Source organism: Prionailurus viverrinus, chromosome A3 (assembly GCF_022837055.1).
Source record: "Prionailurus viverrinus isolate Anna chromosome A3, UM_Priviv_1.0, whole genome shotgun sequence".
Classification (NCBI taxonomy): Eukaryota; Metazoa; Chordata; class Mammalia; order Carnivora; family Felidae; genus Prionailurus; species Prionailurus viverrinus.
Genome location: NC_062563.1, coordinates 49,868,949 through 49,882,279, shown reverse-complemented (window position 1 = coordinate 49,882,279; position 13,331 = coordinate 49,868,949). Strand labels below are relative to the sequence as shown.

Genomic DNA, 13,331 nt, shown 5'->3' with positions numbered 1-13,331 from the left:
TGATTGATTGATTAATTGATTGATTGATTGATTTCTATTTTTTAATATGAAATTTATCGTCAAATTGGTTTCCATACAACACCCAGTGCTCATCCCAACAGGTGCTCTCCTCAATACCCATCACCCACCCTTCCCTCCCTCCCACCCCCCATCAACCTTCAGTTTGTTCTCAGTTTTTAAGAGTCTCTTATGTTTTGGCTCCCTGCCTCTCTAACCTCTTCTTCTTCTTTTTTTTTTTCTTCCCCTCCCCATGGTCTTCTGTTAAGTTCCTCAAGATCCACATAAGAGTGAAAACATATGGTATCTGTCTTTCTCTGTATCACTTATTTCACTTAGCATAACACTCTCCAGTTCTATCCATGTTGCTACAAAAGGCCAGATTTCATTCTTTCTCATTGCCACGTAGTATTCCATTGTGTATATAAACCACAATTTCTTTATCCATTCATCACTTGATGGACATTTAGGCTCTTTCCATAATTTGGCTATTGTTGAAAGTGCTGCTATAAACATTGGGGTACAAGTGCCCTTATGCATCAGCACTCCTGTATCCCTTGGGTAAATTCCTAGCAGTGCTATTGCTGCGTCATAGGGTAGATCTATTTTTAATTTTTTGAGGAACCTCCACACTGTTTTCCAGAGCGGCTGCACCAGTTTGCATTCCCATCAACAGTGCAAGACGGTTCCCATTTCTCCACATCCTCTCCAGCATCTATAGTCTCCTGATTTGTTCATTTTAGCCACTCTGACCCACTCGCCCAAAGATTTAAAAGAAATCTTTTTATTGCAAAATAGATCAGAATACAGAATAGAATCCAGAAAACCACTCAAATCCTATGTGTGGCTTACTGAATTATTATAAGGCAACCCACTTCAGTAAAGAAGTGCAATGTCACTGGGGTACTGGGTGTTGTATATAAGTGAAGAATCACTGTCTTCTACTCCTGAAACGAATACTACACTGTATGTTAACTAACTTGAATTTAAGTAAATTAATTTAAAAAAAAAAGGAGTGGAGAAATGTCCTGTCAGCCTCACAGAAGCCCTTCCTGGCCTGTCCAACCACAGCCCCTCCCCCATATCCTGACTTTGATAGTGTCACTGCCCCGTGTTTCCCCTCTTCTTGCTTAGTCACCCAACATGCATCCCCTGATACTGTAGCTTACTGTTTGTTTGTTTTTTTAAATATGTCTTTTAAGCCTTTTTAACCTGTTGGTTCTCTTCTATCCCTTCCGTTTCCTTCAACTTTGTTGTAACACCCAGAGGTTTGTCCCTCTGATCTCTGTGTTTCCTGCAAAGGGGCATTTGTATCCAGAGGTAGGTCAGGCTCAGGTTGGACCCTGTGGCAAGAATGCAGGAGGTGCATGTCTTCCTGCTCAGGCTCTCAGAAACTGATGATGCTTGAGGCATTTCTTGTTTTTTTTGGCTTTTTTGTTTTTGTTTTTGTTTTTTTTGTTTTTTTTGGCAATTTTTGAGATTTAAGAAATTGGAGTATAACTTAATGCAGAAAGGTGCCCTTATTTTGGACATATGGCTAGATGAGCTTCGACCTGTGGATACACACTTGGCCACCACCTGCCTTAGGACTTGGGGCGTCTCCAGCTCCCAGAGGCGCTGACATGCTGCTGGCAAGCAGCCCCCCAGCAGGGCTAGTACTAGCATGACCTCCAGTATACAGATAAGCTTTGCTGGGTTGGGGCTCATACAGTATACACCTGGGGTCTGGCTTCTTTCACTGTCATCTGTGAGAATCCGCATGTTGTGTGTGGCAGTAACTCTGTCTTGTTACTGCTGTAGCTTCATGGAGCTCTGGCGGTGCACTTATTCTTCCTGCTCTTGGTGGCCTGGGAGCAGCTGTGTCTTGAATTTATAGAACACTGTTAGTGACTTATGGAAGCATGGGGTGACAGGCTCCTAACAGCCTCTTTTCCTGTTTCTGCAGCTTGTGTTTGACTACCGGCCAGGCGATGTTTTTGGCTGTGTGGCCGACATTGGCTGGATCACAGGACACAGCTATGTGGTGTATGGACCCCTGTGCAATGGAGCAACCACTGTCCTTTTTGAGAGCACCCCAGTTTACCCTGATGCTGGTGAGGACTGGGGACCAAACAGGGTCCCCAGGAGGAAGCTTGAGGAAGGAGGAGAAGTTCACAGGAGGGTGGAGTAGATTCCCTCACTCTGTCCTGGCTGTGGTCCTTGTGGTCACGTGGCATAGCTGCCAGGCCTTTCGCTCTGCCAGGTGGGCTGGGGCCAGGGGCCATGTCTGCAGTAAGATCAGATAAGCAGTAGATGGGAGTGTGATTTGTCACTGGAAGCTGTCTCAGGACAACCCACTCCAGAGTTCTTGTCCTGCTAGCAAACTGGGTGCCTTGGGCCATCCCCTTAGCACTGTCCCTCTCCCCTCTCTAGCCACCTGACCAGATCCAGCCCTTAACACCCAGGCCAGCTGCCAGCCTCCTGTTACCACAGACAGGGGGGGTTTTCTCCAGCTCTCCTGCCTGTGCCTTCAGGGACATCTGTCAGAGAGCATTGTGTGTGTCCTGGAGCCACCTCCATGAATTGAGATTGCTTTGAGGACCCACATCTTGCTCACCTTGGCATCTCTCTTTCAGGCAGCACAAAACCCCAAGTATTTGTTATAATTCAGTTGAATTGTGGTGGCTCTGCCAAGCATTCCACAGTGCTAATAATGATGTGTGTAGAACTTCTTTGTCACCTCCCCTGCTCCTCTTCAGCCTCCTGATGGACTAGATGCACCCTAGGAAGATTATGTAGGGGGATAGTGAGGGATTAAGGGCCACACCTTAGGTGTGATCTCAGGCCCATCACTTCAACCCCTCGAAGCTCAGCCCACTCCGTGTGTAGAGCCATGGTGGTGAGTTGAGGGGGATTGTGGGAAACCAGGTGTGTGTGTGTGTGTGTGTGTGTGTGTGTGTGTGTGTGTGCTGGACAATTGCCCTGCTCCCCAGGGCTCACTCAGTTGTGGCCACTGCTATTCCAGGGGAAGCACCTGTCACAACCTCAGAGACATCTAAGTGTGAACATAAGTTCTTTGTTAGTGCTACATGGGTTATTTTTTAAATTCACAGTGATATCCCTTTGAACCAATCTTTGCTGTATCTTGTGGGATATACCACGTGGATGCAGCCATCCAGAGCCAGGGGAAGGCTGTTTCCAAATGCACCAGCCCTGGATGTGGGGTGTGCTGGGTGACGATTGCCACAGGGCTCCCTTCCTATCCCAATGATGGGTGTTGGATTCCTTTCTGTTAACACAGGGGTTTGCATGTATCCAGCACACAGTAACTGTTGTCTGATTTCTAAATAAGTTAGAATAGATGCTATCTAGTGGGCTCAGACTGATGGTGAACTTGGGCCTTTTTGTAGGTCGATATTGGGAGACAGTGCAGAGGTTAAAGATCAATCAGTTCTATGGGGCCCCGACGGCTGTCCGGCTATTGTTGAAATATGGCGACTCCTGGGTGAAGAAGTACGACCGCTCCTCCTTGCGGACTCTGGGGTCAGGTGAGTGGCCTGCTGTGATGCTGGAGAGGTGTGTGTGCCATGTGGCAGAGCCAGTGCAGGCTTCAGGATGGTTTTAATTATGAAAGCTGCGTGGCTATGGCTGTGGTGAATTCAAACAGTGCCATACTGAATAGAAAGCAGATGTCCCTGCTCATAAGCAGCTTCCTGGAGCCCCCAGGTGATAACAGTCTGGAGCACAATATTCCAGATGTTTCTGTGCCTGAGTTCTGTGCTTCATCTTTATTATGAAAAATTCCCAACCTGGTAAGGTGGCCCAAGCCCTCCTTCAGTGGTCACATGGGACTGCAGTGCAGGAGCTGACTGGGTCACTAAGGTGTTCCTCTGTTGCTTAGTGCTGGATAGTCCCAAGGACTATAATAAACATCATTCTGTGCTTGTGTGCTGTTCTTGCTGTAGATATTTCCAAGGCAAGGAGTTATGAGATCAAAGGTTATCTCCATTTATAATTTTTATATATGTCACCAAGTCACATGGAAACATCTGAGAAAGGTGATGTGGGGTTAGTTCAGATGATACCAGTGGGGTGGAAGGTACCCATGCCCGTTCTCTCTCCTTGTTCCTGATTTATTTCATTTCTGCCCCTACACATGTTGTGAATAGGCAAAACAAGGGCAGGGAGGTCCTCTGTGCTCCTTGGGTGAATACTTGGATCTTGGTTTTTCACAGAGGAGGCATGTAGGGCAGGTACCACAAGGGGGGTGTCTTGCTGCCAAATGTGTCCACAGGGAAGGGAGCTCAGGACAGCATGTGCATGTCACTCATCAGTGGCACAGGTGTGTAGCGCTGTTGTAGGTCTCAGGGCCCTGGTTCATACTACTCCCCTTGCCTGAAATGCCATAGTGCTCCTCTCCATCTGTGTGGGTTCCAACCTTCTCTCAAGGTCCGTCTCTGTGCACCTTCTCCCTGTGGAGTTCCCTGGCTGCTCTGGACCTCGGGCTCTCTTTTCTCAGACAAATCCATATTCTGTACTTGGATATCTGTTCTCATGCTGACTGTTTCCCTGGGCAGTGAGCTCCCAAAAGTCACACCCATCAGTATCCTCAGCATCCCAATGCCCACACACAGGGAAACACAGCAGGTCAGTGAGGGTTGACTGCTCTTTGTGAAGCTGAGTTGCAGGGCCAGAAACAAGGCTCAGATTTGTGCTGAGGGCTCAACACCCAGATGCTGGCATCTCCAGGGCAGTTGCTACCCAGCAATGCTGCTTCCCACCCAGGATGGCCTGGATCCTTGCCTGGGAGACCTGTTTTCATGTGCCTAGCCCCCTTCTCTTCAGAGCCTCCCTTGTGATTAGGGTCAGTTGGTGTCTGGATGACCAAGTACTTTGAATTTTCCAGGTGGGGTCAGCAGAAAGTGTTTTGGGCTCCTTTCTAGATGGTGGTGAGTCTGAGATGCCTCTCTTGGCATGTTTAGGCTATGGAGTGTGAGTCCTGTGTGTATTGACTGGGGGGCTGTGTGGATGCAGAAGACCTGCCCTCCACATCACAAGGGCTATGACGTGCCCCTGCACTTTGGGCTGGGCAGTGCTTGGGGACTGAAGGCAAGTAGAGGGCCACAGAAACTCACTCAGATCCTCCAGGTGCCATTTGTAGGCTACCTGAGTGGGACCAGGAGTTAGGTTAGTGATGAAGGGAGGTTTGATTTTCTAGATGCACTCATGGGATTCATCTGCTAAGGAAGACTCACTAGGACCCCCAGTGATAAGGCATTTGCTCTGAGCATTTCAGAAGGAGATGCTCAGTAGCTGCATTAGAGTGGGGGTGCACGTCCCATCCAAAAGCTGCCTCAGCCAGGCATCCTCTAGGCCAGACAGGCTTCTGTAGTCCTCTCTCCACTTCCTCTCTTGGATCAGGCCCAGAACAACTCTGTACCAGGGAGCACACACAGAGGATTGGCCAGGCTCTGTGTATTTTGCTGGTCTCATGGGCACATTCCTGCCATGTAATGAGCACCACCAGTGGAGCCCTGCAGGGGTTTCCCTGGGACCCGGTTATCAATAAGCAGTGCTGGCAGGCAGGTAAACAGCACTTGGCATCTTCTCACACCGGCAAAAAAGAGTAGCACCATGGACCAGGAAGCTTCATGCCTTGACCAGAGCCAGTGCAGTGCTGATCTCCACTGTGGTTCCACAGTTCAGGCTGCTTCCGTGTGGCTGGATTAGCCCCCACAGCCCAGGCTTTGGGTGCATTGACTTCATTTAATCTGACTGGTCAGCAGAATCTAGTTTACTTAGGACTTTAACCCCAAGATTTCCATTAATTTTTTTTTTAACTTTCAGCTTCACAAGTGACACATAGTTATACTCTTGCTGGGAAAAAAAAAAATTGGAACATGGTAATGAAAGCTGATGTCCTCCATGGCGCTGCTCCAGGCAACCCCATTGCCTGTGCACCTTCTGATGCCTTCTTCACAGTTATATTACTGTGAAAGACATAGCTCGGTTCTGAAATGTCTTCTTTCCCTGAACAAGATCAAACTGTGCTATTATCCTATGTTTATTGTAACTCAGCAACATGCAGTTTTCCATATGGCTCTGTTCTATGTTTTGAGAACTTGATTTTACCCTCCTGTGGGGGCTACCTTGGGTGTGGTCCAGTAGTCACGCCCCAGTGTTTGCATATTCTGTCTCTTGCTGTTCCTCAGTGTATGGGCCAGTGCCGCATGGTATCCTCTGGCCTCCCTGTGGGTGTGGGTGAGTGCAGGGGCAAAACACACAACATCCAGCACCTGTGTGACCAGCATGGGAGGCCCTGGCCAGGTCAGGCCTTGGTTACTTGCTGCACGTGAGTGGTCCTGAGCAAGAGACAGCCAGCATGAGAGGATTTCACTATTTTAGCAGCGGTATGTTTAATCTGGCAAGTTCTGACTGAGTGACAGCCTTGTATGGGCATCTCATTAGGGTGGTAGCTTAGTCATTTGGGCTGCTATAACAAAACACCAATGACTATAAACAACAGGGATTTATTTCTCACAGTTGTGGAGTCTGGGAAGTTCACAATCAAGGTGCTAGCACGATTGTCTTCTGGTGAGGGCCCTCTTACTGGTTCATAGATGGTGCCTTCTCCCTGTGTCCTCATATGGTCCAAGGGAGGGGGGAGCTGGGTGGTCTGTTTTACAAGGGCACTAATCCGATTCCTGAGGGCTTCATTACCTCCCAAAGGCCTTATCTCCTAATACTATCATCTTTAGGGGTTAAGATTTCAACATATGAAATATTGGGGATACACAAACATTGAGGTCATAGCAGCTAGACATTGCTGTAGAAGTCAGGCTATAGAGTCATAGGATGCAAGCACATTTGTGTGTGTGTGTGTGTGTGTGTGTGTGTGTAGCATGTGTGTGTATATACGTGTTTAGCTTTAGTGGATTCTACCACAGTTTCCTAAGTAGTTGTATCAGGTGTATGCTTGTTTATTTTTTCAATTTTTAAAAATATGTTTATTATTTATTTTTGAGAGAGTGAGAGAGTGCGCGCACTCATGCTAGTGGGGGAGGGGCAGAGACAGAGAGGGACAGCAGATCCAAAGCAGTCTCCGCGCTGACAGCAGAAAGCCTGATGTGGGGCTCGAACTCACGAATGACAAGACCATGACCTAAGCCAAAGTCAGTCAGTTAACTGACTGAGCCACCCAGGTGCCCCTCCACTTTTAAATATTAAGAGAACCACCCAAGTTGTTCCCCAGTTCCATACCAAATTACACTCCTATAGTGTATGTGCTATTGGTTCCCCCACATTTTTTCCAACTTAAAAATTTTTTACATGATGGCTAAAATATCTTGTTGTAATTTGTATTTTTTTGATGGCCATAAATATGCTGAATCTCACTGCTTTTTCAAATTTTCTTTTTATGTCCTTCAGAAAAATTATAGAACAGTTTCCCCTATAAAAACCTATCCTTTTTATTTTCAGTTTTGTTGAGGTGTATTATATCATTTTTTTCCTTTTGTGTGTGGTTTCAGTGGGAGAACCAATCAACTATGAGGCCTGGGAGTGGCTCCACAAGGTGGTGGGGGACTGCAGATGCACGCTGGTGGACACCTGGTGGCAAACAGGTGAGAATGCCCCTGAGGAGAAGGGGACCTGATGCAGGGCTCACTCACTGCATGTGACAGCATATGAGAACATGTGGCTGAGCCTGAGTCTTGGAGGGTCAAGTGTGAGTGAGGCTCTGTGAATGCCATCCAACACCACTAATGTTTCAGCCCCTCAGCATATGTGGTGGTTGAAAAATCTGATGTCTAGAGTGAGAGACAGTGTGTGGCTGCCCTTTTGCAGTTGTAAGATGTGTAATGACTTCTCTGGGCCTTGGGTTCTTCATTGGTGAAATGGGGGCACTCCACTACAGGCCCCAGTGAGGATGGAAAGAGATGATAGAAGTGCTGCACGTTGCCTACTGCTGACAGGTAGTAGGTGCTTAGCTAAATGTTCATTTTCCCTGTAGGGTCCATGTGTCCAACACAAATACATCTGATGCAGATGGACCCTGCTGTAAGGGACCAGGGTCTAAATTTAGATTTTAGTGGGAAACACATTTTTTTCTGTGTCATTTTGTTTTTCTTTGTCCTCTCTGCTCTGGAGTATTGTTCGGAGTAAGAGATCACCACTGATGTAATAAATGTAGCGAACTGTGGTCTCATTCTTCAAGAAGCCAGAATGTGAGGTATTGCAAATAGCTCTGTTCTCCTCCATTTGGGAAGGCTCAGGACAGAGACTCCCTACATCTGAGTCTTGTGAGGCATTTCCATGCAGGCTGATAGAGGGAAGTGCCAGAGATGTGAGAACAGAATTGTGAGCATCACTTTTCATTGTTTGGTGTGGGAGATGGGGCACTGGCCCAGAAGCAGTTCTTTTCCCCCATCTTCCTGTGCAAGTAGGTGGGTTCTTCCCCTTCCCACAGAGCCATGGATGAAGGGAGGAAGCCCCTATCCCTGTGGAGAGCCATAGCTGGACTGACCTCTCTTCCTTGGGTCCCCATCTCGTTTCTGCAGATGAGAGGACCAGAACCCAAGTCTGGGCTTGCCTCAGAAAGAGGTCTTTGTGTCACTGGGATCACTGTGTCATTTCCTTGAGCAGACAGGGGCAAGCACCCATCTCCCACCCTGGGAGAGCACTTGTGTGTCTGCAATGGACACTTTCATGGCAGTGTCTCGATAAACATTCCACTAGCTGCTAGGCCCATCCTGTATTTCTTCCCCATTCTCCCTGCAGAAACGGGTGGCATCTGCATCGCCCCACGCCCCTCGGAAGAAGGAGCAGAAATCCTCCCTGGCATGGCTATGAGACCCTTTTATGGCATTGTCCCAATTCTCATGGATGAGAAGGTAAGGGCCTTGCAGAGGCATCTCCTTCCTTCACGGGTGCCCTGCCAAGCTCCTGACACTCCTGTCTGCCTTCATGGCCTCCTCTGCTCGCTGTCCCACGTCACGTGTGCCAGGCTCTTTTAGGTGGTGGAGGGCAAGCATTCAAGGACACAGTTGAAACTGCCACATGGGGTGAGCCCTAGGTGTTCTGGGAAGCCCTCTCCATGCTGCTTCCTTACAGAGGAGAAAGGCAGTTCCTCTTGGGGCCTCCTTGTCATTTTTCATGTTTCTGTTTTCATGCATTTTTCTGGCATTTCCCTCTATCATTTTTCAGAAGAATGTTAGTTTTTTGCTTCTGAAGCAGAATCTGCCAGTTCTCTCACATGTGTGTCTCTGGGTCTGTAGGGGAACGTTGTGGAGGGCGGTGATGTCTCTGGGGCTCTGTGCCTGTCCCAGGCCTGGCCTGGCATGGCCAGGACCATCTATGGAGACCACCAGAGATTCATGGAGGCCTACTTCAAGCCTTACCCAGGTGAGCTGGCTAAAGTGGATCATGTCATGCATTTTTGCACACACTGGGAATCATAAGCTCAGAAAACATTTTTAAGGAAATGATGACTGAGTGTAGAGCAGTGATACTTTGGAGTTGGAATCCTCCCCCCATCCACTTCACCTCCCTAAGTCCCCTGGTCTCTGGACTGGTAAGAATTCTTGGGGGTTAAGTGGGGCTGCATGCAGAGCCCAAAGTGCCTGGCCTGTGGTGTGCATGCCTTAGGCTACTAAGAGAGAAGGATGAAGAAACAACTTTGGAAAACTGTCATGATGGCTGTGAGTTTTCTTCCGGTTTACTTTTTGTTTTTTTCCTGCTTTGCTTTGTGTTGTTGGGTTGGAAGATTATATACACAGTGTGCCTGTGGGAACCCATCATCTTCAGTCTCAAGCTTGTGAAAGAGACTCACTTTTGGGGATGCTTGGGTGGGCTCCTTGTACATCTTCTGCTCCCCAACGTTTGCGGTTATGACATGGTCAGAATTCTGACTCAGAGCCACTGCCCTCTCTCTAGCACATAGCCAGATGGCACTATCTAGAGAAGTGTCTCCACAAGGGGTTGCCAGGAGTACAAACAGGCAGGAGGTCAGCAGAGCTGGGGCTTCAGGGCTTTCTTCCATAGAGAGAGTTGGGGTGTGGGTACTACTGTATCCTTCCTGGAGGGACGGGAGCCCTGCTGGGTCCTGGTTCAGAGGTATTGGTGCTGAATTCTCCCATTGTGGTGCAGGCTACTACTTCACTGGAGATGGGGCTTACCGGACCGAGGGCGGCTACTACCAAATCACAGGGCGGATGGATGACGTCATCAACATCAGCGGCCACAGGCTGGGGACTGCTGAGATCGAGGACTCGATGGTGAGAATGGCCCAGCCTCCTTGGGTAGGATGCCTCTTTGAGGCCTCAGATTTACTTGCGTGCTGACTCAGGCGGTTCACCTCTTGCATGTTTTGTCTTGTTGTGTTCTGCACAGGCTAGCCACCCTGCTGTGGCAGAGACTGCTGTCATTGGCTACCCCCATGACATCAAAGGAGAAGGTGAGTGCCCACAAAAGGAGCTCCTCATTCCTGGTCTTACGCCCATTGTGGGCACTTTGTAAAAGGAGCAGAATCTGGAAGGTGGGTGGCAGGGGATTTTTATAGGTCAAACTGTTGCTTCCTTCTGTCTTACGTGGATTTTGGGTGAATAGACTTGATGGCATGCATGTTAGGTGAGGGTCAGATTTCTGAAATGTCCTAATTCTGCCGTCCTTTGAGGACACACATCCACAAGCAGCCAGGACCTATTTGGCTTCTACTGAGCTTGGGAGTATATTTGGCCTCTACTGAGCTTGGGAGTTTCATCCTCTGTCTATGTGGCTGTGGTGGCCCAGTTGCCGACAGTTCACATGAAATGTCCTATCGTGCTCAGAGCGTCTCCTTGCACATGCTGGGTTACAGCGCCTGGTGCCAGCTCTGCAGCCACATAGGAGCTGGCAGATAGGAGTGTGCCCTGGAGTGGACTCTTCTGCTGCTCTGGGACTTGTTCTGGAGGAATTTGACCTGTGGTTCCCATGCAAGTGACATGCCAGGGGAGTGCTAAATGATGGTCAGGGTGGTCTTACTGAAGACACACATTGTTCCAAAGTCTGCCAAATTCTAAGCAGGTGGGTGTGGGAAGTGGCAGGATCACTTGAGTATCATAGTGCATGGTGCACAGTGGCCACACTCACTTGGGTTGGCATTAGCTGGACACTTTTGACCCTACACTGCCCTGCTAGGCAAACCATCCTCCACTGCCTGGCCAAGCAGCCTGGGATTGGACACTCTCCCTCTTGGTGTCAGGGACAGCCTCTGTCGCAGCATGTCCCATTGTTACCTGCCTTCCTGCCATGTTTATGTGCCACTATTCCATTATTTACGCAAACACCTTATCTAAATCAACTCATTGTAAAATTTAACATTTATTGAAGTTCCTTTAAAAAAAGCATTTTCAGTTGCCGTGAGAAGCATGTGTTCATGAGGTTGCCCCCCCCCCCCCCACCCCGCCCTTCCTTAGCAGGAGACTGGGAAGCACTGGAGAGGGGGCAGGGATAGGAGGGGGATGGAGATGGGAACACGTCCTTGCCTGTGACACTCAGAGGCCTTGGGCCACCTCATAATCCCATCAGCAGATGCACACAAATAACTTTGGGATCACCAGGACTTTAGTACTGGGGAAGACGTGTGTATTATGGGTATGGTGATATACATTTTTCTGATTTCTAACAAATTTGAGCAGCCATCTATTTGTAATACACAACAGCAAAAGCTGTTGGGTACCTGTTTGTCCCTACTCCCTGTGCACTTGATCTAATCGAGGGGAGGCCCTGAGTCTTGTCTGATTTAGGACCCAGACCTGGCAAGGGACATAAGTCCTTGCTTCATTGAGCTTTCATGCTGGAGGGTCAGGGAGTAGAGGGGAGAGATGGACAATATGCAATAAACACAATCAATGAAGAAGCTACAAGTAGGTTGTGCCATGGCATGTGCCATGGGGAGAATTAATTAAGATGGGTGTAATGGTGCAGGTATACACAGGCTACACATATATAGGAACTCCATGTATGACAGGGCATTGCAGATCCATGGGGAAAGAGACTGTCCCCACTGGTTGTGGGATTGCTCACGTAGAGAAACAATAGAATTGGATCCCTGGGTACCACATATGCAAGATTATCCCAGGTGGATTCACAAGAAATGTAGAGAGCTGTGGAACCACTGTTAATCCTTTCTGGAACCTGGCAGGATACTGACAGACAAAACTTAGTGTTTATGTTAAAATATTGGTTAGTCAGCATTGCCCAACAGAACTTCCTGCCAAGATGGAGCTTGCTTTTCATCTGTGCTGTCCAGGAGAGTAGCCATAGCTATAAGTGGATCATGCGACCAAGGAACTACATCTTAACCTTAACTTAATTTACATTTTAATAGCTACTGTGGCTAGTTCCCACCGTGCTATACATGTACCCACAAGTTTAGTGCCATGTGCTGTGTTCCCATGTACCATCTCACAGGAGTGGATAGTATTATCCTGTCAGCCCACATTATGGTCTACTTCACAGGTGCAAGGACAGTGGGAGGGGGTTAAGTTATGCCTCCAAGGTCACACCCCCAGCCAATCAACACCAGAGCCCCAGAGAGCTCTCAACTACGTGTTGGCTTCACTGGGATGTTCAAAGGAGCTGTGAGAATTGCTTCTGCTTTGGATGAAATGGAAACAGATCTTCAGGGCTACAATGAAACAAAGCAGCTGCTACAAGGTCACCAGTGTATGATTTTAAGATCTTTAGGATTTATAGTGTCTATATACAATGCTCTGCCTCAGGAGATGGTTTGTGGTCTAATACACCCCAAATCTTTGCTTCCTTCCAGCTGCATTTGCCTTTATTGTGTTGAAGGACAATGCAGGTGACCCAGATTTGGTGGTGAAGGAGGTCAGGTCAGCAGTGGCCAACAAGATTGCCAAGTATGCGGTGCCTGATCAGATTCTGGTGAGTGGCACCTGCCCTTCAGGTGTGATGGCGCTACTGGTTGTAAGCCTCCTTCTCTGCTTCCCACAATTAACAAACAACAAGTGATCCCTTTCATCAGCAGCAAAGTGGACATTAGCTGTTTGGTTTCCAGGGAGGTAGGTGGGGATGGTGAGTTGCTGTATCCTCATAGAGAGGGGAAGGTCAGAATACCTCGCAGCAAACCTTTACATAATTCACCTGTTCAGGGTACAGTGCTGGGCAGGATTAGGCATTCTCTTACTTTGGCCTTTGGAAACTATTTATAGGAGCAGGTCTGAGTGGTGAAGAAAATTAGAGATTTTAGTTATTTTTTTTTAAAGTTTTAATTTAAATTCCAGTTAATTAACAATACAGAGTGATAATTAGTTTTAGATGTACAATATAGTGATTCAACCATTCCATATATT

General features: G+C 48.0%; 1 protein-coding gene across 3 annotated transcripts in view; it reads left to right on the top strand.

The window, feature by feature from the left end:
* The window catches only part of ACSS1 (acyl-CoA synthetase short chain family member 1), a 69,928-nt gene that overhangs the window by 40,067 nt on the left and 16,530 nt on the right, over positions 1 to 13,331 (top strand). For 2 of the 3 annotated variants that reach the window (XM_047852165.1, XM_047852164.1), the window contains exons 6-13: positions 1,943 to 2,090; positions 3,387 to 3,524; positions 7,506 to 7,598; positions 8,755 to 8,867; positions 9,252 to 9,378; positions 10,123 to 10,250; positions 10,366 to 10,429; positions 12,785 to 12,903. In XM_047852165.1, the coding sequence (XP_047708121.1) occupies positions 1,943 to 2,090; positions 3,387 to 3,524; positions 7,506 to 7,598; positions 8,755 to 8,867; positions 9,252 to 9,378; positions 10,123 to 10,250; positions 10,366 to 10,429; positions 12,785 to 12,903 (930 nt within the window). Of the gene's footprint in view, positions 1 to 1,942; positions 2,091 to 3,386; positions 3,525 to 7,505; positions 7,599 to 8,754; positions 8,868 to 9,251; positions 9,379 to 10,122; positions 10,251 to 10,365; positions 10,430 to 12,474; positions 12,729 to 12,784; positions 12,904 to 13,331 lie in introns of those variants that run through there. The other variant, XM_047852166.1, reaches the window with a different exon arrangement.